Consider the following 24,404-nt stretch of genomic DNA (forward strand, 5'->3'; position numbering starts at 1 on the left):
TCTTTCTTCCCACTGTACTGGACTCTCAGATCAACCCGTTATCCCATCACAGAGCTGCAAACTTCGCTTTCAAGAGCTTAAGTTCAGTGAAAACATAACGTTATATGAAGTACCAATGTCGATTCAGCATTTTGCATTGATTTGATGCTCCTTGTCTACAGTCATCATTCTAAAACTCATAAATCATTTACCACCTTGACTCCAATTTGCATCTGATGTAAAGTTCTTCATTGATTATTCATTGGCGAACAGATCTTCTGCACCGTCTTTATAAGCTTAGTTGGCTTCTTAGTAGCTAAGCACTTGTGATTGTTTTTCATTGTTCCAGCACTTCTTTCCCAAAATTGGATTTGCTTTCCTTTCTTTCAAGTTGCATTTCCACAATATTTATATTCTGTCCACAGGCCTTGATCTTTCTGCTGTCTTTTACTTCCAACATTCTGTTCCCATTTGACATGGATGGTCTTTCAGCATAATTTCAGTCTCTTCTTCATCAGGCTGCTGAGGAAATTTGGCATGACGGCGAATACCCTTGCCAACTTTTATAGGTGCGCCATCAAGAGTATTCTGACTGTATGTATCACTACCTGGTATGGTAACTGTACCATTCAAGATCAGAGATGATTACAGAGAGTGGTAAACTTGGCCTGGACAATCACAAAGGCCAACCTCCCATCTATAGAATCCATCTACCAACCCCACTGTCAAGGAAAAGCCGCCAACATTCTTAAAGATCCATCCCACCCTGGCAATGTTTTTGTACAACCTCTACCATTGGGGAGAAGGTACAGAAGACTAAACACACACACCAACCAGTTTCAAAACAGTTTCTTCCCTACTGTTGTTAGAATACAGAATGCTGTTTACCTATTATTTATTTATCTTTGCACTTTAACTATGTGATTTGCCTGTATTGTTTGCAAGACAAAGCTTTTTACTGTGCCTCGGTACACGTGAAAATAAATTTAATTCAATTGAAAGCCTTATCTATTAATAAAAGATGAAGTGACCATAGTCTCAGAGAGCTCTTCTTGCGTTAGAAAGACATGACTGGTTCTGAGTCTAACCTGATGGTCACTATGCCTCAGGCAAGGAATGTGGGTTAGGTGGCAGAAAGCTCATGGTAACCTCAGCCAGTATGGGAACTGAATCTGTGCTCTTGCAAACTAACTGTCCAGCCAACCTGAGCTGGCCAACTGACCATATACTCTGGCTGATGATTTACAACCTCAGGTCTTTTGCACATTTCAATAGCTTTGAGAATTTATTTCTCCTCTCAGCTCTCAAAAGAGGATTTCTTCTGCCTAACATAATACTGTTGCTGGTAAAATAATCTTTCCATTGTCCAAACTCTTTTAATTGAATTCATAATCGCCATGCTGATCAATACTCTCCCTGGAGCTTTGATGTTGAACAAATACTGTCCATGAATCCCACATTAATGTGATTTAAGGTGCATCGGCAAAACCTGAAATCTCTGAGCTGTTGTGTTTGATGCTCTTCACTAAGATTTAGGCTTCAATACAGCTTACAGCACACTTCCCCAGCACCAGCAGACTGGCAATTTTTATATGCTCAAGTTTTCTTGTTGTAAGTTCTGTTGCTATTTCACAGTTTTGCCAGAGGTTGGAAAAATATTCAATTTTGTGCCATACTGGCGTTTCATTTCCAAGGCAGCAGAGTGGAATATGCACGGTCATTTTGATTCACCCAACAATTCAAAGTTGCAGACTTTTTGCTACTTCTTTCAGTAGCTGACCCTCATACAATGCTGAAAATTCACATTTTCAGTTGGACTCTGGATATTTATTTGTGTGGAGATCAACTCACAGCTCAGAAAAAATTACTGCAGATGCTGAAAACAAAAATTGCTGGAAATCAGAGTGGGTTAGGCAGCATTCATGAAGAGATAGCAAACGATTGCGAATCAAGATGACTCTTCATCAGAGCTCCTACAGCTCCACGTCTTACACACCACATCTTTGTAATGCATTTATAATAGCTGTCACTGATAACGCATGAAGTTGCTGACAGCAGAGGTAGAGATCACATGACTACAGCTAGCTAGCCAGTGCCCTGAAGGGTACAACTGCATTCTTCTAAACATTATGCACACATTTACATGTTCACTAAAACAGAGTCTAGTGTGACTGGCAGATGTGTGTACATACGGTCAATACTGTATTGTAGCCAAAATAAAAGTTGCCAAACATCCAGGTTGTGTGACCTTAGTCTATTACTGTGGTTTATGGAACTGAATTTATCAAAATTTAGAGCTGAACTAAAACATAGTCACATCTTTATGCAATGCTTTTCTTCTTGTATATTTAAATTATGAAAGGATCACCTCAAATACTTGTTTAATTGACAGATTTATATTTTATGATTTAACAAACTGATTAAGAAATTCACATTGTAACTGCCACCTTGTCCTCACTTTGAAACTATTATAACAGCAAACATTCAATGAAAAGTGGAGGGTAGAAGACTGCACAAATTCATGAACCCTCAGCTCTTCAGACAACTAATACAGGTTAAAAAAATTGTTCGGTTATCTTCGATACAGTGGTGGCTTACCTACCTTAGAGTCAGCTCAGGGAATCATTGCTCTTCTCCAAGCACATGATCCAGACTGTGTACTTCAGTACTGCACATTTGTAAGTTCAATTTTTAGCACCTCTTCAGGATGGATGCAAAATATTCCATTTTTGTAAGACACAAGAGGAGCTTTCCTACTGTCCTACCAACAATAAGTCCTTACCAACATTACTACATAAATTACTTGATAATTTAACTGCTTTCATAGCACATTGCTGCCTGTTTTGCAACAATACTTAGCAGCACCCGGAACATGCAAGCGGTGCTTTATAAGACTTTCCACAAAGGGACTTAACTTCTGTTTGATGCTTCATATTGGCAGCACAACTAAGAGACTAAAGAAAGCTACCTTCTACTCATTTATGGTATAGCAAATTGGAATAAGTTCTACTTATCCTGATTTAACAACTCATACGTTTAAGGAAATTGTACATCAAATTTAACATGTTTACCATTTGAAGTTTAAAATTCAACTACTGTCACAATTTGCTGACTTTGTTTAGGTGGATAGCTTACTGCTGTACTAAACTTATAGTGAAATTCAAAAGATAAATATGAACATTGGTTAAAGTATGATCAAAATTTAGATTGTAATAATGTGCTAAGCCATAAAATTACAGACGCCCAAAATATCTACTCGTTCAGAATGTACGAGAGCATAAAATATTGTTGACAAAGCAAATTATAGGAAAGGAAACTGACAAGTGAGTCAACGTAAAGATACTCAGCTATAAGTAACCTCAGAATAAAACATCTACCTGCTTGAACCAGTTAAAATAATTGGTATTATGGTGGTGGCTTCAATATTTAAGCATAGCTTTTTTTATGCAGGCTTTTCAGAAAAGCAGCCATGAATTGCTAATGATTCACTGCCTATTTGTGGACAACAATATTTTATTCCATAAAGAATGCAGAATGAAGTATTTTGTTTCTATGCTGCTGGTTTTGACATAGTTTAGAAAATGTACAGAAAGAAGACAAGACATATAAATACTCTGAATGTGTAGCACATCATAACACGGTGATATTAATATGCATTGGTTATTATGACCTAATTTACGTGATTACAAAAATAACTTATTATACTCCAACTGAGCCAATGAATGCAGTCTTTTGCTTTCTTGAGAAGATAGCAATTAGGCAAAGCAAGTAATATTCAATGCTTTTACTTTTGTCATAGCAATTCTTCTCAGATCTTAAATCATGTACCACCTTTAAACATGTTACTGTTGCAAGGGTGTTGAATTGTTTTCTGTATTCCCCAGTATCCCAAATAATTCTGACTCTATTTTGGGAGGCATTATGACTCCTCAATATCCCAACAGTCCCACATCTTTTATTAGGAAACCACAGAATATTCTTTTGTTTTTAAGTTCATTTATTCTACCCAAAATAAAACCTTAAAATAAGCTTGAGTTCGTACACCTTTTTCTGTGGTTTTTGTCAGTATGGCATGAGTTATATTTAATTTTAGAGGAGAATAGCAAAATAAGTTGACACACATTGATCTCTTAGACTCTGAGGTGAACTACTTAATGAACAGCAATAACTTATTGCAGAAAGTGTTAGTTTTCTATGAAGAAATCTATGTCAGTTTCAGGCTAAGTACACCTTAGGAAATTATATGTTGGTGTACAACATGGCATCATTTTGCAGCTATTTTTAAACTGGAGAAATTTCATACTCCTGTAAAGCAAATGGGCTGAGTAATATGATGAAACATCAACTCCAGGAGTGACTGCACAGCACGTTATACACTCTCAGGCTTACTATCAGTGGTGCCAAGTACAGGTGGGAGGATTCTCTGTTGGAAAGGAGAATGAGAGACTGTGGGTCACTCAAACACACACAGATAGCCAGGTTCAATATGGTGTGAGCACAGATTTAGCAGCAGGTCTCCAGCCCACACACCCAGCAGAGAATGAAAATGAGAAAAAAGAAGATGGAGGGGAGAAAATGAAATAATTTATAAAATATTATAAATGCCTGATGGAAAGTTCAAGATAATTTATTTTGTTTTCACTGTGGTAAATCAAAGATTATGTTACATTTAAAATAAAGTTAATTAACAAATTATAAACAGCACAAAGAAATGGTGGTCATTGTTGTCAGTTTTTAAGAACATCCTTAGCTTTGAGAACAACCTGTTCTGAAATTACTACATTGTGAAAAATTACTACATTGGTCGCCAGCAAAATTTTGTGTTCAATAAATTGCTGTTTGTGTTGCACTGCAAGCTTCTGTAACACTGATTTCTAAATACTACTTTTATTAATGATCGAATTAATTAATAGCATCACATATTACCATACAGATCTTTGCTCTGACTTCTCCTACAGAATATTGCATACAAACCTGAGAAAATATTTTGAAACACAAGGTAAAAATAACTTTCCACATTGCTTCCAAATAAAGTGATCCTTTGATACTAATAACAAAGCGTGAATATCATTTTGATTTTATGACCAAAACCTGGCAGCTGCAAGATCTCCAGCCCACACAGCAGCAATGATTTATCAGTATCAGACTTTCAGGGGAACAAATGATAATCATAGACATATTACATGTAACACTTGTACATTTTATTTTAATTAAATCAGCCATTTTACACATTGCAGTTGCTATGTATTGGTTAGTGTTTTAGGTTTGTTTCCATTTATTATTATTCTAATACATGCCCTCATAGATATCATATACAATATTTGTATCACCATGGGAACAAGATGCTGATTTATCAAATTAAAATTCACTCCTTCTCACAGTTCTGAAGTTTTTTGATTACACAGCAAAAAAAAGTATAAATCAAAATGTAATTACAGAGACATCATCTGTGCTGCATGTAACACCACATGGCCTGGCTAAAACAGTTATACACTCTCTCTGATGGTTCTTGTATTCAGTCTGCAGGCTGTGACACTAACAAAACAAAATTGACATTTTGCCTGCACTGATTGAGTGAGTAAATTAAATTTCCTTTATTTAACTTTCTGAGCACTGAGCAAATATTATCCTCATATTAACAAGTTTTCTGTACCATAATAACTTAAAAAAATCTACAATAAAATCTTATGAACACACTGAAGGGCAGAACTGAACAAGTAAAAATACTACATATTTACCATAATTGATTCTTGTGTTTATTGTTTCTATTTTTTGTTGCTGTTGAGGCAGCGAGCTAAAACATTTTCCCAGTGCAAAGATGGTTAAACAACTGTATCAATGATTACAACAGCTATAAATACTACATGCATTTACAAAAAGAAGCCAGTCTTGTTACATAATGCTGAAATAACCAAAAGATTCTGTCTTTTTTTTATTTTAAAGTTCAACCCAATTCCAGTTATCTATGGTGCAGGTGCCTGTAGAAAGTACCAAATCACAGATACAAGACTACGTGATTTGGTGAAAGCAGTGAAGAATGTTGCAAATTTCTGGAAACAAGTATGGCAGCATGAAATACACAACCAAATGTAGCCTGCCACACACTCACCATTTAAATTCATACTAATGCAATTTATGGAGATATGTCTGATACATTAAGTACAGGTGCTAGCATATTTATTAAGCTTTGAGAAAGTTTGAGAGGTTGTAAGATCCTTAAGTGCTCCCTACTAGGCCTGCACACTCACAATCTGTCACTATGGCGACATTTAGTCAGAATCAATTCAGCAATAAAGAAAGGATCTTGTGTTTGGTGGTGATTGGAGTAGTCAAGGTAGGCAGTACCTTAGTTTCACAAGCCAAAACACTTTTGCTATTTACACGTTTGTGTTGTAAAGTTCTTCAGCAACAGAAAATGAGAAGAGGCCTGTGGATGAAGTATTTCTGAATTTCAGTACAGTTGTTGCAGTTTGGAGGCAGCAGTGTTTGCATGTTCCTAATACAGCCACATGAGGAAGCTCTAAGGTTCAAACAGTATAAGTCACCCAAGACACGGATGCCATCTTTGGTCACAAATTTACTTACGGTAAAGAGAAAAGTTTAATCCAAATCTACCTTTCTGCACAGGAACTCCAGCATCTTCAGATGGGGAAAAATAATATACAATTTCTCCATGTGAGCAAACTGTGCAGTAGTGACAGAATAGATATGAGAGATTTAAGTGTTTATTTTTCATCCTGTTTCCAGTCCTCATTGCAAAAACGACCGAGAAGTTGTTGTAGGTCAAGTTTCAGGTCATCTTTTTGTAGCGCTTCAGGCACATCCTCCAGCCGTTCCTCATGTACATGCTTTCCCTCCTGGTCCTTCACCACAGTCCTCTTCTGTGCACTAGCTTTACTCATGGTCGTCCTGGAAAAATGTGCAGAGTGAGAAAACGAGACAGTGGATGGTAACAGTGAAAGGGAGACACTGGAACAACAAGATTTTGTACAAACTTTTAAAATATGATTCATGTTTTATGAGCTGGAACTTTGCTACGTACTTGAAAAGCTGAAAATTCCATTAACAGTTTAGTGCTTAAACATATTTTCATGTTATAGTGCTTAAAAAGAAAGGAAAAGCATCGATAGAAATTGAAAGAAACATGCTGATTTAAATCTAGACTGGGCTCCTATCTTGGAAATAATCTTTCATCATTCCCTCAAAAGTGTGAACAGATAGCTGCAGTTCTGCTCTGCTGAGTACCTCATCCCTTTTCCTTCCTCTAAAAACAATAGTTGTCCCCCTTGGCCTCAAGTTCCATCCTACGAATCTCTGCATTCAAAAGATAATTTTCTGATATCTCTTCCACCTTCAGGATGCAAAAATCAATACATGTTTCACCCCTTATCAGCATTCCACGAGGAATGGTCTCTTCACAACACCCTGATCCACTTTACTGTGACTCCTAACACATCTTCACCACTTCCCTCCACCATGGCACTTCCCATGCAATCACACAAGGTGTAACACTTGCCCTTTTTACCTCCTCCTTTCTCAACATATGAGGCCCCCAAAACACTTTCAAGCAATGATTTATTTGTAATTCTACTTTAATTGAGGTCTAACCACTACTCACAATGCAGCCTCCTCTACATTGGTGAAACAAAATACAGTCTGGGTGAATGCTTTATGGAACACCTCCTTCTGTCTGCAAGAATGGACCTGACCTTCAGGTTACTTGCCATTTTAACACACTAGCTTGCTGTCATAGTTACATTTGTATACCAGGCCTGCTGCAGTGTTCCAACGAAGCCAAATACAAGCTGAAAGAACAACATTTCATTTTTGCTTAGGTACTTTATAACCTTCAGGACTCACCACTGAGTTCAACGACTTCAGACCACAAACACCGTCATCCATTTTAATAACACTAATTCCCCTTACATCCCATTATCTTGTTTGCTCTCAACAGAACTTTGTTATTACTCTAATTTTTCATTTCTATCATTCTTCTACTGCCATAAGTATTCCCCTTGCTTTGCACTGTGGGCACCTTCAAAATTCGCCCTCCGTGTTCTTCTTTCTATTTTGTCAACAGAACAAAAAAAATGATTATTTTCTAAACTCCTTCTGTTTTGAAGAAGGCATACAGTACTTGAAATATTCACTCTATTAGTTTATCTACCAGACCTGCTGAGTTTATTTTCTCTTGCTATTTCCCATAGACAAGAACTTTATATAGCATACAAGATATAACTAAGGCTTGCATACATTTTTTCTGGTCCAACCTGAAGCCACTTATCTGTGTTTTATTAATTGATGGGAACACAGAATTAGTGTGCAATTCCACCTGTACTGTATATAGTGCACAGAATTCTGGAAATAAGGAATTCTCATCATCAGATGCATGCTTAGGAATGTGCTCGATTCATTTTTTTTTAAAGGGGATCAAATTCTGCATTTAAGGTGAATGAAGTCAGTGAGAAGGAACAAAAGGGAATATGTACTGAATCCATTTTTCTACTGTCAAATAGGCACAAAGCAATTCAACTTATCAGTGCCAAGGCATTCAAGACAATGGTAAAAACAATGACTGCAGATGCTGGAAACCAAATTCTGGATTAGAGTGGTGCTGGAAAAGCACAGCAGTACAGACAGCATCCGAGGAGTAGGAAAATCGACGTTTTGGGCAAAAGCCCTCCACCCTTCAGGCACTCTGCCTCTATTCCTGATGAAGGGCTTTTGCCCGAAACATCGATTTTCCTGCTCCTCGGATGCTGCCTGAACTGCTGTGCTTTTCCATAACCACTCTAATCCAGATTCAAGACTATGTGCCTGGCAAATGGGATTAGGTATTTTGTTTGACCTGCAGAGAGTCTATGGGTCAAAGGGCCTTTTACAGTGTTGAAGGCCTCTAAGACAATAGCTGGAAGACTGGAACAGCACATGTTCAAGTTGCAGAAGCATTGTTTCCAATATAAACTGCTGAGGTTATTTCTTTCAAATGTCCCAGCCTGCTACCTTAAACAGGCAGCAACTTCTTTAATGGGTGAATTAAGGATCTAACAACTACTGAAGGAGCCGAATAAAATTTGGAGATCAGGATGGGATGTGTTCTGCTTTACTCGCTCATAAAAATGGTTCAAAATCTACCCTAAACTATTTTCCAAAATTTGGATATGACTAATGTTTCCCAAACAGCCATTTTGCTTATTAATTAGAAGAATAAAAGAATAGATGCTCTACAGTGTGGAAACAGGCCCTTCGGCCAAACAAGTCCACACTGACCCTCTGAAGATTAATCCACCCAGACCCATGCCCCTACTCTATATTTACCCCTGACTAACATATCTAACACTATGGGCAATTTGAGAAGAAGAAATGTCCATGAACAGTCCAACTAAGATCTGACAGATTTATTTAAAACCACTGTTGCAATGAGTCACTTACTGGAACTTTACAATCAGCAGTGTGAATAAAACATTTGAATTGACACTGCATGAAAATAAAAACTGAGCTCTTTTAATATGTGACTGGATACAAAAAAAAAGCAGCCTTAACATGAACCTCACTATTGTAGCTTACTGAGTAAAAATGCTATGCCGTGTCACCTATGATCCACAGTGGATAGTTTTACATTATGGATTTACTGGGAAATAGCCTTACAAGCAATACAGAATTAGTTTTATTCCGACTTATTGTGCATACGATAGTTTTTTAGATTACATTGTGTGAAACTGAGGACTATGGTATATTGATTTAATGAGAACAATACACTGTATCAGCACACTGAAAATATGAAATATCTAACACTAGCAATTCACTAGATTTAGTACAGCTACAAAATAATTTTACCCTTCTCAACAAAAAGTGATGGAAGCAGAAAAAATTAGAATATTTCGACTGACCATTAAAACAAAAGTGACAAGATTAGTTCATATCAAATTTTACTCTAAAAACAGAATTATTTAAAAAAACTTCAGGTGTTAGATGCATTTTTTCCCTGTGCTATTAATAAATTGTGTATTTCAAAGGATTGTAGCAACACAGAGAACAACTGATTAGACAGTTCTTTCACATTTGGGAATAGCACGGAAGAGAAATGTTGGGTAATAGCGATTCAGTTGGTAAATACATTGCCATATATGGAGCTGATCCAATCTAATAGATTAATCAATTCAACAGAACACTGACAGTTGTGAGTCACTGTATTTTTTGACTGGCTAACAAGAATATATGGGGGAGCGGCAAGAAATTAGTCACCTTGCCACAGAGGTCATCAAAACCAAAATGGAAAAGGTGAAGAACATGCTAAAACAAGTTTGGTTTCATCATAACAAAGACACAGTTCTGAATTTTCTCAAAGTTGGGCTAGCTAGGGTGCCTTTTCAAAATGGTGATGGGCACCTAATTCCAGTATACTAGCCCCCATCTTTACTTCTGGCAATTTCCACCAGCAAGGGATTGAGGCGGGGTGGGGTAGGGGATGGTGGCCAGTCAGTCCGTATGTATCATTCCACCCCTGCTCTGTTCATTTGTGAGGACAGACAGTGTAACACTAATATCCAGTCCCTCTCAACTGCAGTCATCCCCAAACCCACGATTCTAGCTGACCCAGACCCCTTCTGTAAGTAAACATAATTCATGTCTTCCCAGAGGAACAAATGCTCAGCTAAGTTTCAAAAGCTCTACTTATCTGTGCAGAAAAGTATATTCACAATTTGATTAACTATTTACTAAGTTTATTAGAGGTTTGATGTTTGTTCTTACAATGGATTGACCATGAGGGGACTGTTTTAAATGGGTTTATGACAGCAAGCTTTTCTCTTCAGTTTGTAGTGTACTTGAATGAGGCCGATGTTAGATTATTAGAAGGTTAATTTCATTTTAATCTTGGTTTCAAAAACATGATACACAGCCCACAGTGACAATACTTGGTGATTGGCTTGAGTGGATACATGAGAGACACAAAGGAAGAATGAGAGTGTATGGGTATTAGGATGATAGAACATAGAACAGTACAGCACAGAACAGGCCATTCAGCCCACGATGTTGTGCCGAGCACTGATCCTCACGTATGCACCCTCAAATTTCTGTGACCATATGCATGTCCAGCAGTCTCTTAAATGTCCCCAATGACCTTGCTTCCACAACTGCTGCTGGCAACGCATTCCATGCTCTCACAACTCTCTGTGTAAAGAACCCACCTCTGACATCCTTTCTATACTTTCCTCCAACCAGCTTAAAACTATGACCCCTCGTGTTAGCCATTTCTGCTCTGGGAAAGAGATAGAGTCGATAGCCAGAAACTATGCCTCTCATTATCTTGTATACCTCAATTAGGTCCCCTTTCCTCCTCCTTTTCTCCAATGAAAAAAGTCTGAGCTCAGTCAACCTCTCTTCATAAGATAAGCCCTCCAGTCCAGGCAGCATCCCAGTAAGTCTCCTCTGAACCCTCTCCAAAGCATCCACATCTTTCCTAAAATAGGGCGACCAGAACTGGACACAGTATTCCAAGTGCGGTCTAACCAAAGTTTTATAGAGCTGCAATAAGATCTCACAACTCTTAAACTCAATCCCTCTGTTAATGAAAACCAAAACACTATATGCTTTCTTAACATATGGTGGGCATGGAGGTAACATAGGGGTTACGAGAGGAAAATGAGGGGGAGGGTTTGGCACTCTGATATTTATCATTTACAATGCTCTGTTGCTGCAGTAAATGGAGGCAAGTGCTTCCACCTGCTGGTCTGGCACACTACCTACTTCCATTGTTGTACTCGCGGTGGGCCTGACTCCATCCCAAAGTAGACCAAAAACGTGGAAGACAGGGCCTTTTTAAAAGACCAGAATGATCTTCCCATCCCCTCCATGGAAATCCATCCCATAATAAGGAAGCAATTCTGCACTAAACATTGGTCTCACACACACAATAACACCCTACAGTTATCAAGCATCTTTAACATAATAAAACTTTCCAAGTTACTTCATAGTCAATAAAATTTGACACCATGCCAATAAGGAGACATTAAAAGTGTCTTAAAGGAAAGTTGCAGAGAAGCTCATGATCTCAGGAAGTAAAATTCTGGCACTTGGCCTAAGCAACTGAAAATATCTCAGTAGAAATGTCATGTTCAGTCTTGGGCATCCATTTCAAGTAAGGACAGTACTTAGAAAACACAAATTGCGTTTTCAATTACTGCTACTACTTGTATTTTGTTCCAAATTGTACTTAGTTAATTGAATTGAAAAGTTTCAACTGCTCTGGTGGGATTTGAGCTAATACCTGCGGATTATTCTTAACTTCTTGATTATAAGCCCAGTAACATTCCTAGTCATGTTCTAAGAACCACTTAGAAAAGATAAAAATTCCTTGAAAAAATCCAATGATAGTTTACCAGGATGATACTTGGAATGAATAGTTTAACTGTTTTGAAGGATAAAGTAAATTTATCTCATGATAAGGATCATGATGTTATGATTTGGTTTAAAATAGATTAGGAACATGACAGTTTACAGAGAACATGTCTGCCACCTGGTACACAAATTCAAAATAAAGAATTATAATGATAAAATGCTGAACCACTTGGTTATAATAAAACTGTAGAGAAACACAAGTATTTAATAACAAAGACAGGGGAATCATCACTCATGTCCTAGCCAATATCTACCTTTCAATCAACTTCATGAGAAAAAACACAAATCATCTAGTTATAAGCACTTTGTTAACCACATTCAGAAAAACAACTTTGGCACAACATATGATAGTCAGGAATGCCAACACAACCAAAGCAGAACAGAAGGGAAAGGAGAGTAAAATAAATTTAAGGGTTAAAAGGCAGATAGGTACTAACCTGAGAATTAGCACCCACTGAATGAAACATTTCATTCTCTACAGGGCAGGATTGAGGAATACTGAAAAAATCTCAACCAAATAAATTTAAAAGCTGGAGATTTTGAGTTACCCTTCATTTTTGTCATAAATAACATACATGTAAATCTGATTTATTTATTCATAGAGGAATATAAAGGGTTAAGAGCACTTTTTAAGGAATTAGTTTACTTTCCTAGATGTATATTTTTAAAGTAATGCAGCTTCTTAGTTTCTACATTGACTGAATAGTATTTAATACAAAATAAGATTGCAATAATTATTTGTAATGTGTTCTATCTATTCATCTAAACTTTACAAAAAGGGTCATTTTCTGAACGTTTGATTAAATGGCTTCACAATATATATTGTAAAAATAAATACAAAAATGTGTCATACTGCAGTAGGTTGATTTTATTTTGTGTTTGTTGCTTTCCCCACCAGAAATTATCATAATCAGTTCCATTGCCAGCACCCTCCATATGGCATTTATAGTTTAACAGCTGTGTTAAAAAAATGTATTTCAGAGCAACAAAACAACTTAAAACACACCAGCAAGTTTCAAATCACTACATGCAATCCTGCTAGATTAATTGTTAGCATATACCGATCATGTTATTGTTAAATGATTCCATTGTGACCACTTTTGAAATACTGCTTGCTCACTGGTGGTAAGATGTGCAAGCAGAAACCCATAACTTTTTAGTAAGTTAGTAATACTACCTACGGAAAAGAAAAAAACCACTACAGAGGAACCCAAACCTTTTAATAATTGATCCATCCTCTTTTACAATCTCTCTTTGAGCTACATTTGGTATATGGACCTTTCCATGGTTCCCTGCAAAACTTAGAGCCTGGGCAGAAGGAAAACAACACAAATATATAAAAGGGGCACACATTGCTGTACAAACAAGCTATATAACCTTTCAAAGAGTGAAAATAAAATAAATAAAAAGGACACAATCTCCATACTTTTCCTAAGATTGGAAGATGTGACTGTAATTTCAGCGTTAGAGACTCAGCGAAAGTTTGCATGAGATTCCTTATTTCTGCTTATGTAATCATTCACCTTATCATTTTCAGGATTATTCTAAGAAGAATCTTTATGAACCCAACATTTAAAACTTGAATTCATTTAAAAACATATTTGAAATGCTGTCAGTTTTCAAGGTATCCAAATATGCGCTGTTTTGGGTAACATTCCTATTTGTTAGTGTGCATGCAATAATGAGGTATCAGGTAGCATGTAGGATACAAAGAAGTCTAGCTTTTCCTATGCTAAGTAGCATTAACTCCATAAAATCCCAAAGAAGGTTTAACACCCATCCTTCTTGTGTGAGATCTAATTTGAGTGGGTGAGGTCATTTGTGGTGGGTTTTGCCTGGAAGATGGACCTAATAGTTTTAGAGCTTGTTGTATCCCTTAGTTGAAGGGTTGGAGCTCATTCAAAGTGTTTGGCATTTTTCACCATTAAACCACTCCACCAATTCTATCTGCTCACCATTTAAAACATCCTTATTTGTAACAGACTCGTAGACTGAGAAAGATCCAGCTTCCTGACTTAACATATAGTTCAGGATGAAGTGAGAATTGAGCATGCTCACTTGTTCTGGCCTTCTGTATTCACCCTCTTTCCCAGTTTGCTTTCATTATTTACAATTCTTAAATTGATGAATTCAGAACCATTAACTGCTTTGCCATTGGACAGTCGATACATAACGTTGTTATGGTTAGGATACAAATTTTGAAACATAGAATCGCTACAATGTGGAAGCAAGTCATTTGGCCCAACAAGTCCACACCAACTCTCCAAAGAATATCCCGCCCAGACACATTCCCTTGCCCTGTTACTCTACATTTCCCATGACTAATGCATCTAACCTGATTTTAGCATGGCCAATTCACCTGACCTGCACATCTTTGGACTGTGGGAGGAAACCGGAGCACCTGAAGGAAATCCATGCAGTCACGGGGAGAATGTGTAAATTCCACACAAACAGTGGAAATATTCTGCTATGCATTACACACAATGCCAGTTGCCTGGTATTGAAGTTGTTTTTGAAGGAACCTGTGCCAACATTTGTTATGAATTAGTTATATCAGTAATTTATTTAGTATACCAGGTAAGTTTCCCATTGTTTGCTGTATACTACCTTGCTGTCACATTTAAAGTGTACAAACTACAATTACTGTTTAGGAGTTCAGAATAGGACACAGTATTTAGCTCATTCTGCAGGTAACATTTGCCTACTATTGGAATTACAGTGCTGTTCTGTCAACTGTAACCTATCTGATGCCACTCCCCATTCACAGCTTCTTGATTTTCTTTTCATTTAGTGTTCCAATATCCCTCAATGCCATCTGTGCACTGCAGTAGCAGCACATGGAATCCAATTAAAATCACATTTCCTGCTGTTTAGGGAGTGCCCATGGTAGGGGTTGACGGATGGATTTCAGATTTTTCATCAGTTTTTGAAAGTGGATGTGCGAAATAACACAGAAACACCCTCACCTCAGACAGCTGCGGGTTAATCAGATCAGCTGGTAACTGTATTCTCAACAGCGCCAGACCCTGCAATGGCCAAGACTGGCACTAGAAGCAGTCCCGAGAGTTCCCAACAGGGTACTCTTTATGCTGAAAGGAAAAATTCACTGACCTCAAAAGTGAAACCAGTGGGAAAAGCCATTAAGTAGTCAATAATTATGGACATATTAAAATGGGTAGGAGGGCAGTTTGAAAGCCATTTGAGATTTTTATGGTCCCCCCTCAGCACCTACACACACATTTAAAATGAGGCGTTTGTGTATTGCTCCAAGATGTGATTAGGTTTTTAAAATGACCCCCCTAACAAAATCCATTAAATGTAAAATAATTTATCTGCATATTCAATTTTCATTCTGAACTATATTTTATGAAAATTAATTGAATGGAAAGAAAATGATAAGGATTTGAAGATTTTACCATATTAAAATCATCTTTGGCTGTTGGAAGGTCAGATGCCAACTTGGGGTCTCCAAGGTGTTTCTCCATCCTGTCTCCATGGACCACAGTTTTCTTGATGACCTTACTGACTCTGCGGCCCTCAACCTGCTCAGACTGGAATTCAGAGCCTGAAGTCACTTGTGGTTCTGAAAATGTGAGCTATGGGTGCACACAGAAGAATGTAGTGATATTAAGCATTCAACAGATCTGTAAAGAAAATCTGTAAACAGAACAGTATGAAAACACACACTGCTGAAAATATACAAAATGTCAAATGGTGAAAAGGAACTCAGATTGTTATGGCGGTAATTTAAATGGAGGTCTGGTGGGATCAGTGTATTTGAGCTGCTTAGGTCACGGAGACCTGATTGCTAGATTTATGATAGTTTACATTCTGGTGAAGTGGTATTATTTTGGTAGCTAACTATCTGCATTCTTGCTGGGGGTGAGGTATGGGGTCTACAATCTCAGCCCAGAGCCTGAGCAGGCCCACTGAGTTTGTGAGGTGAGGAACAAATACACCTCACAATAGAGCTTTTTTTTTTAAGAAATAAAACATTACATTTGTTTTGAGGGGCCAAGCAAGCAGACCCCTTCAGTTGAAGTGCAATTGTCAATGAACTACCTCATAGAATTCTGGAAGCAGTGCTCGACCATGTCTGTTGCCTGGGGCCCCGCTCTTTGGATGGCGAATCCTGGAGCCTCTAGACAGCAGTAGAGAGGCTGCCTCTATTGGAGGAGAGGGTGAGGACTGCAGATGCTGGAGAGGTCAAAGTTGAAAAGTGTGGTGCTGGAAAAGCAGAGCAAGTCAGCCAGCATCTGAGGAGCAGGAGAGTTGACGTTTGGGCATAAGCCCTTCATCAGAAATAGGTGATGAAAAGCTTATGCCTGAAATGTTGACTCTCCTGTTCCTTGGATGCTGCCTAACCTGTTGTGCTTTTCCAGCACCACACTTTTCAACTCTGACTCTTTTAAGGGGGTGGCTTCCATTTGTGCTGGCAACATATCGGTGAGTGCTCTAAATAGTGCTTAACTGGGGACTTTAACAAACAGATTGATTGCCTGCGGACACATAGTCAATCTATATGCTGACCTGCTCAGGGGAAACTTCCTCAACGCAATCTCATTGGAGCGCTCGTCCAACATGACTCCTTGCTAATCACTAATTCCTGCCTCCATTTCAATCATATTGGGGTGAGCAAAATTGTTCTTATTATTTCTGGTCAGGCATATGACTGTACAAGAGTTTAGATTAGAGTGGTGCTGGAAAAGACTAGCACAGCACAACCCTGAAGAAAGGCTTTTGTGCGAAATGTCGATTTTCCTGCTCCTTGGATACTGCCTGAACTTCTTCAGCACCACTCTAATCTAAACTCTGGTTTTCAGCATCTGCAGTCCTCACTTTTGCCTATATGACTGCGCAATTCGAAAAAGGTCATTGTTTGACCTTTTCTTAGTTATAGATGTACTGTTTAACATATCGATTTGGCATGAAGAAGTGTCACTGGATTCAAAAAAGTTAACTTCCTCTTCACAGATGCTGCCAGAGTTGCCATCTCTATGTTTTGTGAACTATAATACTGAGACGACTGTTCTCTATTCTACAAAGCTGATATCAAATTAATTTGATAGCGAGCATATTAATGCACTGGAATAATAAAGAATAGTAACTGGCTTATGGTAAAAAGAATTGCAGATGCTGAAAATTAGAAACAAAATCAGAAATTGCTGGAAAAATCTCAGCTTGAGTGGCAGCATGAGGAGAGAAAGGAGAGTCAATATTTCAAGTCCATTGACTCTTCATCAGAATTGACTAGCCAGGAAAAGGTTGGCATGTGTGCCAAGGGATGTGGGAAGGGGGAAGGAGTAAATGATAGGTAGAGATGGAGCTTGGAAAAAGAGAGAAAACCAGAGGGGAAATGGGGTTAAGGAGGAGGTACGGGTGAGAGGAGAAGGGGGTTGAGAGGGAGGGATGGAGTGAGAGGATGGAGAGAGAAACAAGCCTTTGGTAATAGACATAGATGTATCAGAGAAACACAAGCAAACATGATAATGTCATGAATTACTCTCTGAACATCCACATTTCCAATGGGAGTCCCTTCACAGAGGAAAGGTACTAATGGCCAACTTCTCAGCTCAAGCTATGGTTGCTGTCGCTAATTGTGGCATTCAAACTGGTGCCCGCAGCTGAGGTCAGTCCAGACAAAGAATACCTTCCTCGCATTGTTTCAGCCAAAAGGTGGTTCATCGACATTCCCTGTCCCAGAGCTGATGAAGTTTTACTCATTATGTTAACCCATATTTTGTCAATTTAGATGTCATACACCTGTTACTCGTTGGCTGGCATCTGACTTCACTGGTGTCTGGGATTTTGGGAGCGGAATTCCAAGACCCACCCCACCTAAGCAATGCCAGTCAGTTGGAGGCTGGCAGATTATCACTGACAGTTAACTCTGCTGGGAACACTGGCCATTACCCATAACGCATCTACTAAGGTCCGAGGATCAATAAATAACCTAGGTCATACATGAACGAGGAGGAAATGAGGGTCATGGAGAGGGGTTCAGAAAAAGGATTGGAGGTGGAATCTCAGCTACTGGAAGTGCTGGAGATTAAATTCCACCCATAGTTTCTAGGTTAGTTGTTCCGGATGGAAGGAAGTGGTTACACAGTAGCTACTATTGCGAAGTTGTTACAAACTTAGAGATCAATGGCTTTCCTCAGTTGAAAATAAATTATTCATGAACTATCAAATTGAGAACAACCTTTGACTTCAGTTACAAACTTATTCATGCCACACATCCTAGGTCATGTCAACTGAATCAAACTTAGCAACTGTTTTGTCATTTCAGTCCAGCACCAAAAGTCGCTCGGCAGCAATATGTCTGATCTTGACCTCGTCCTTACCAATCTGCCTGCTCCTGATGAATCTGTCCAGGACAGTATCGGTAAGAGCGACCACTGTACAGTCCGTGTGGAGATGAAGGCCTGCTTTCACACTGAGAATAACCTTGATCGTGCTGTGTGGCACTGTAATTGTGCTAATTGAGACAGACTTTGAACAGATCTAGCAACTCCAGGCTGGGCATCTACGAGATATTGTGAGCTATCAACAGCAGCAGAATCATACTCCAGCACAATCTGTAACCTCATGGTCTAGCATATTTGCCACTGAATCATTAGTTCAGGGAATTAACCCTGTTCAGTGGTGAGTGCAGGATGGAATGCCAGGAGCAGCACCTGGTGTAACTAAAAATGAGGTGTCAACCTGGTGAAGCTACCCAACAAGCCTACTTGCGTGTCTAAGTAGCAAGCAATAGCCAGAGTTAAGTGATCCCACAACCAACAAATCAGATCTAAGCTCTGGAATCTTGCAACATTCAGTTGTGAATGGTGTTGGACAAATATAAAAAAAATTGTAGGAGAAGGCAGCTCCACAATTATCCCCAACCTCAATGATGGAAAACATTGTATTAGATTAGATTAGATTAGACTTACAGTGTGGAAACAGGCCCTTCGGCCCAACAAGTCCACACCGACCCGCCGAAGCGCAACCCACCCATACCCCTACATTTACCCCTTACCTAACACTACAGGCAATTTAGCTTGGCCAATTCACCTGACCCGCACATCTTTGTGACTGTGGGAGGAGCACCCGGAGGAAACCCACGCAGACGCGGGGAGAACGTGCAAACTCCACACAGTCAGTCGCCTGAGTCAGAAATTGAACCCAGGACGACAGGCGCTGTGAGGCAGCAGTGCTAACCACTGTGCCACCGTGCCGCCCACATAATGCCGAACCCATCGCAACAAACTTCAGCTAGAAGTGCCAATCAGATGATCCACCTCGGCTTCCTCCAGTGGTCTCCAGCCATTTTGATTCACTCCATGTGATATCAAGAAATGTTTGGGAGGCTCTGGATATTGTAATGGCCATGGGCCCTAACAACATTCTAACAACAGTACTGAAGGCTTGCACTCCAGAACTTGCCACTCTCATAGTTAAGCTCCTCTTGTACGGTTACATTTACCCAACAACATGGAAAATTAATTATTATGGACAGAAAATACAATACAAAATAACTCAGCTAATTACTGGCTCATCAGTCCACCCTTGGCTATCAGTGAAGTGATGGAAGGTGTCATGAACAGTACTATCTAGCAGCAACCAAAAAAAAAAGGAAATGCTGGAAAATCTCAGCAATTCTGGCAGCATCTGTAAGGAGAGAAAAGAACTAACATTTCGAGTCTAACTGACCCTTTGTTAAAGCTTTCAAGCAGCACCTACTCAGCAATAACTTGCTCAGTGACGCCCATGTTTGAGCTCCGCCAAGGCCACTCACGCTTCTAATCTCATGGCCACACTTGACAGCCTACACAAAACGGTAATCAATGGGAATTGGGGGAAATCCCACCATTAGTTGGAATCACATACAACACATAGGAAGATAGTTGTAGTAATTGGAAGTCACCTCATTTCTAAACATCTCTGCAGGAGTTCCTCAGAGTAATGCCCTAGGCCCAACCATCTTTAGCTACTTCATTAATGATCTTCCCTTTATCATAAAAGATCAAAAGCGAGGATATTCACCAATGATTGCACAATGTTCAGCATCATTCCTGACTCCGTTAGATACTGAAACAGTCCATTTCCAAATGCAATAAGGTCTGGACAATTTTCAGACTTGGGCTGACAAGTAGCAAGTAACATTCATTTGACACAAATACCAGGCAATGACCATTTCTAATAACAGAACATCTAACCACCACCTTTTGATTTTCAATGCTGTTGCCATCACTGAATCCTCCATCACTGTCAACATCCTATCATTATCAACATTGACCAGAAGCTCAACTGGACCCTCCACATAAAAAGTGTGGCTGCAAGAGCAAATCAGAGGCTTAGCATATTGCAACAAGCAACTCACCTTCCGATTCCCCAAAGCCTGTCCACCATCAACAAGTCAGGAGTGTAATGGGATACTCCCCACTTGCCTGAAATGGGTGCACCTCCAACAACACTGAAGCAGCTTGCCATCATCCTGGATTGGCTCGCTGGATTGGCACAACATCCTCAGATATTCAGTCCCTCCACCACCAATATTCAGTAGCAGTCATGTGAATATCTACAAGATATTCATCAAAGATCTTTAAACAGCATCTTCAAACTTCTTCTATCTTGAAGAACAAGAGCAGCAGATACATGGGAACATCATAGCCTGCAAGTTTCCCTCAAAGCCATTCACCATTGTAACTTGTCATTTCTTCACTATCACGGAGTCAAAATTCTAGAATTTCCTCCCTAAAGGCATTGTGGGTCAACCTACAGCACATGGACTACAGCGGTTCCAGAGGCAGCTTACCATGATCCTCTCAAAGGCATTGAGGGATTAGTAATAAATGGAAGCAACACTCACCTCACACAAGTGAATTAAAAAAAAGACAAAATATGACAAATGCTTTCAGAAAACAGAAGACATTTTGCCAGTCAGGAAAATGGCGTTAAAGCTAACCTCTGACTGTTCACTGTCAGTTTTCAGGACAGTCCGCTTTAAAACTTTTGAATATCCATCTCCATCTTCAATTGTAACTGGTTCTTGCTCTGCACCTTGCATGATGACTTCTTCCTTTTCAGTCCCATCGGGTGACACTAAACGCCTGATAATCTTTCTTGTAACCTAAAGGAAAGGGAACATGAGAAAATAAATGTCTAATAACCTTCTCATTTGCACAATTTTTCATTTCTCTTCAATGTAAATCGATTGCTTTTAGTGATTTAATGTAGTGCAATTTATGTGTCAATATCCCTACCTCTGCCTATATGAGAGGAAAGGGAAAGCCGACCAAGATTGGATAGGCATTACCTTTTTCACAATGGTATTTCCATGTTCATCTGTGTATTGTTCTTCGGTAACTGACTCTGGCAGAACATCAAGCATCTCATCAGCCTAGAAAATTAATAATGCTTTATTAATACCAAATAATTGAGGATAGCTTCTGATTTTTGTTGAATCAATAACCTGTGGCCAAATTGTGCACAAAATTGTCTTAGATTTTGAAGGTTCAGCTGCTGTTCATGTGTCTGCACAAACTTATTTGCATATCAATGAACACATAGGGTTGGATTTTCACTAACCTTAACAAAACCAAATAGAGCAATTAATAATCAGAGCTGCCGTATGTCGCATTTCTGTTTCCATGTAACCATTTTCACAAAGATTGGGCAGGAATCGTCTCCAGAGCAAGCATACTCCAAAGGAGAATGAAACTGAGGGCATTTTGGGTTCATTGAGAATCTTCCTCAAGTAAGTAAATTTACTTTGAGAGAAATTATTAGACTTTAGTAGCTGTTATGTTCGACATTAGTATTAACCATGGACTGAAGGTGGGAAAAGTTTAAAAGGTAAGTGAAATAATTTTGCCTATTATGATAAACCAAGTCTTTTCCCAATGCTTTTACAGAACCAATCCAGACATAGAGTCATAGAATCAGAGAGATGTACAGCATGGAAACAGACCCTTCGGTCCAACCTGTGCATGCCGACCAGATATCGCGACCCAATCTAGTCCCACCTGCCAGCACCTGGTCCATATCCCTCCAAACCCTTCCTATTCATATACCCATCCAAATGCCTCTTAAATGTTACAATTGTATCAACCTCCACCACGTCCTCTGGCAGCTTATTCCATACACGTGAAAAAATTGTCCCTTAGGTCTCTTTTATATCTTTCCCCTCTCACCCTAAACCTATGCCTTCTAGTTCTGGATTCCCTGATCCCAGGGAAAAGACTTTGTCTATTTATCCTACCCATGCCCCTCATAATTTTGTAAACCTCTATAACGTCATCCCTCAGCCTCCGACGCTCCAGGGAAAACAGCCCCAGCCTGTTCAACCTCTCCCTATAGCTCAGATCCTTCAACCCTGGCAACATCCTTGTAAATCTTTTCTGAACCCTTTCAAGTTTCACAACATCTTTCCGACAGGAAGGAGACCAGAATTGCACGCAACATTCCCTATACCTATCAGCCTGCCCTTTCATCCTGACAGGAATATACTTTCTCTGGATTCTTGTTATCTCATTTCTGAAGGCTTCCCTTTTTCCAGCCGTCCCTTTACCTGCGAACATCTGCCTCCAATCAGCTTTCGAAAGTTCTTGCCTAATACTGTCAAAATTGGCATTTCTCCAATTTAGAACTCCAACATTTAGATCTGGTCTATCCTTTTCAGAATGCTTGCTCCGGAGACAATTCCTGCCCAATCTTCGTGAAAATGGTTATTTTAAAACGAATGGTTGCTGGCCGCAAAGTGCTCCCCCACTGACACTTCAATCACCTGCCCTGCCTTATTTCACAAGAGTAGGTCAAATTTTGCACCTTCTCTCGTAGGTACATCCACATACTGAATCAGAAAATTGTCTTGTACACACTTTACAAATTCCTCTCCATCTAAACCTTTAACACTATGGCAGTCCTAGTCGATGTTTGGAAAATTAAAATTCCCTACCATAACTCATTTCTCAATTTCCCTCTGATTATTGGGGGGTCTATAATACAATCCCAATAAGGTGATCATCCCTTTTTTATTTCTCAGTTCCACCCAAATAACTTCCCTGGATGTACTTCTGGGAGTATCCTCCCTCAGCACAGCTGTAATGCTATTCCTTATCAAAAATACCACTCTCCCCTCCTCTCTTGCCTCTCTTTCTATCCTTCCTGTAGCATTTGTATCCTGGAACATTTAGCTGCCAGTCCTGCCCATCCCTGAGCCATGTTTCTGTAATTGCTATGATATCCCAGTCACGTGTTCCTAACCATGCCCTGAGTGCATCTGCCTTCTCTGTTAGGCCCCTTGCATCGAAATAAATGTTGAGATAACAGTTTTGAAATTTGTTTCTTTACTCAGAGAGCTTTATGGGGTTCTAGGCTGCAATTCAACTGCATAATAAACTTCTGAGTGCTTTACATTGGTCACAAACCTATTTTCAACAATCTCTTTATATACTTGGAGGTTTTCTGGGCTTCTCAATGACTACAATTGTGAGAGTTTTGTTCATAAAATGGACAATGGGGGAGACAGCAAGGGTCTCAGCAAATGAAGGGATGAGAGTAAGGGAGTGAGGAGTAGAATGAGGAAGTGAGGCATGGTGGTTGAAGTGGAAAGTAAAGAGATCGAAAAGTTTATCATTATACAGGAACTACTGAGTGCCAGGAGATCTGCCCAGGCCAAGAGTCTCAAGATGGAGGAATGACGACAACAGTGGGATTATTCCCACCTCCCAATTCCTGTTTCTGACAAGTTTGACCCAAAAAGTGTTCACCACCAGGGAGCATTTTAAAGCACAATTGATGTCCACTTATATTTTAAGAGTGGTAAACTGCTTCTTTATGAAACCTGAAAATTGTTTTATTACAAAAGGTGGTTTTTAAAAAAAAAATCAAAGTGTAACGTGTCAATAATCAAATTTTAAATATTTGAAAATGTCTTTAAAAGATCTGCAGAAACATTGACAAGTTTCACTGGTGTAAAATAGTCTTTACTTAACAAATCACATATTTTTGTTAAAAAACTTAAAATCTTTTGAAAGATA

At 39.0% G+C, this 24,404-nt stretch overlaps 1 protein-coding gene across 1 annotated transcript in view; it reads right to left on the reverse strand.

The window, feature by feature from the left end:
- Positions 1–5,203: 5,203 nt before the first annotated feature.
- ank2b (ankyrin 2b, neuronal) overlaps positions 5,204–24,404 on the reverse strand; it is a 399,789-nt gene continuing 380,588 nt past the window's right edge. The window contains exons 45-49 of the mRNA XM_060826565.1: positions 21,680–21,763; positions 21,329–21,493; positions 15,795–15,974; positions 13,595–13,686; positions 5,204–6,888 (exon numbers count right to left, since the gene is read on the reverse strand). Of these exons, the coding sequence (XP_060682548.1) occupies positions 6,705–6,888; positions 13,595–13,686; positions 15,795–15,974; positions 21,329–21,493; positions 21,680–21,763 (705 nt within the window). The 3' untranslated portion in view covers positions 5,204–6,704. The remainder of the gene's footprint in view (positions 6,889–13,594; positions 13,687–15,794; positions 15,975–21,328; positions 21,494–21,679; positions 21,764–24,404) is intronic.

Source organism: Hemiscyllium ocellatum, chromosome 1 (assembly GCF_020745735.1).
Source record: "Hemiscyllium ocellatum isolate sHemOce1 chromosome 1, sHemOce1.pat.X.cur, whole genome shotgun sequence".
Taxonomy (NCBI): Eukaryota; Metazoa; Chordata; class Chondrichthyes; order Orectolobiformes; family Hemiscylliidae; genus Hemiscyllium; species Hemiscyllium ocellatum.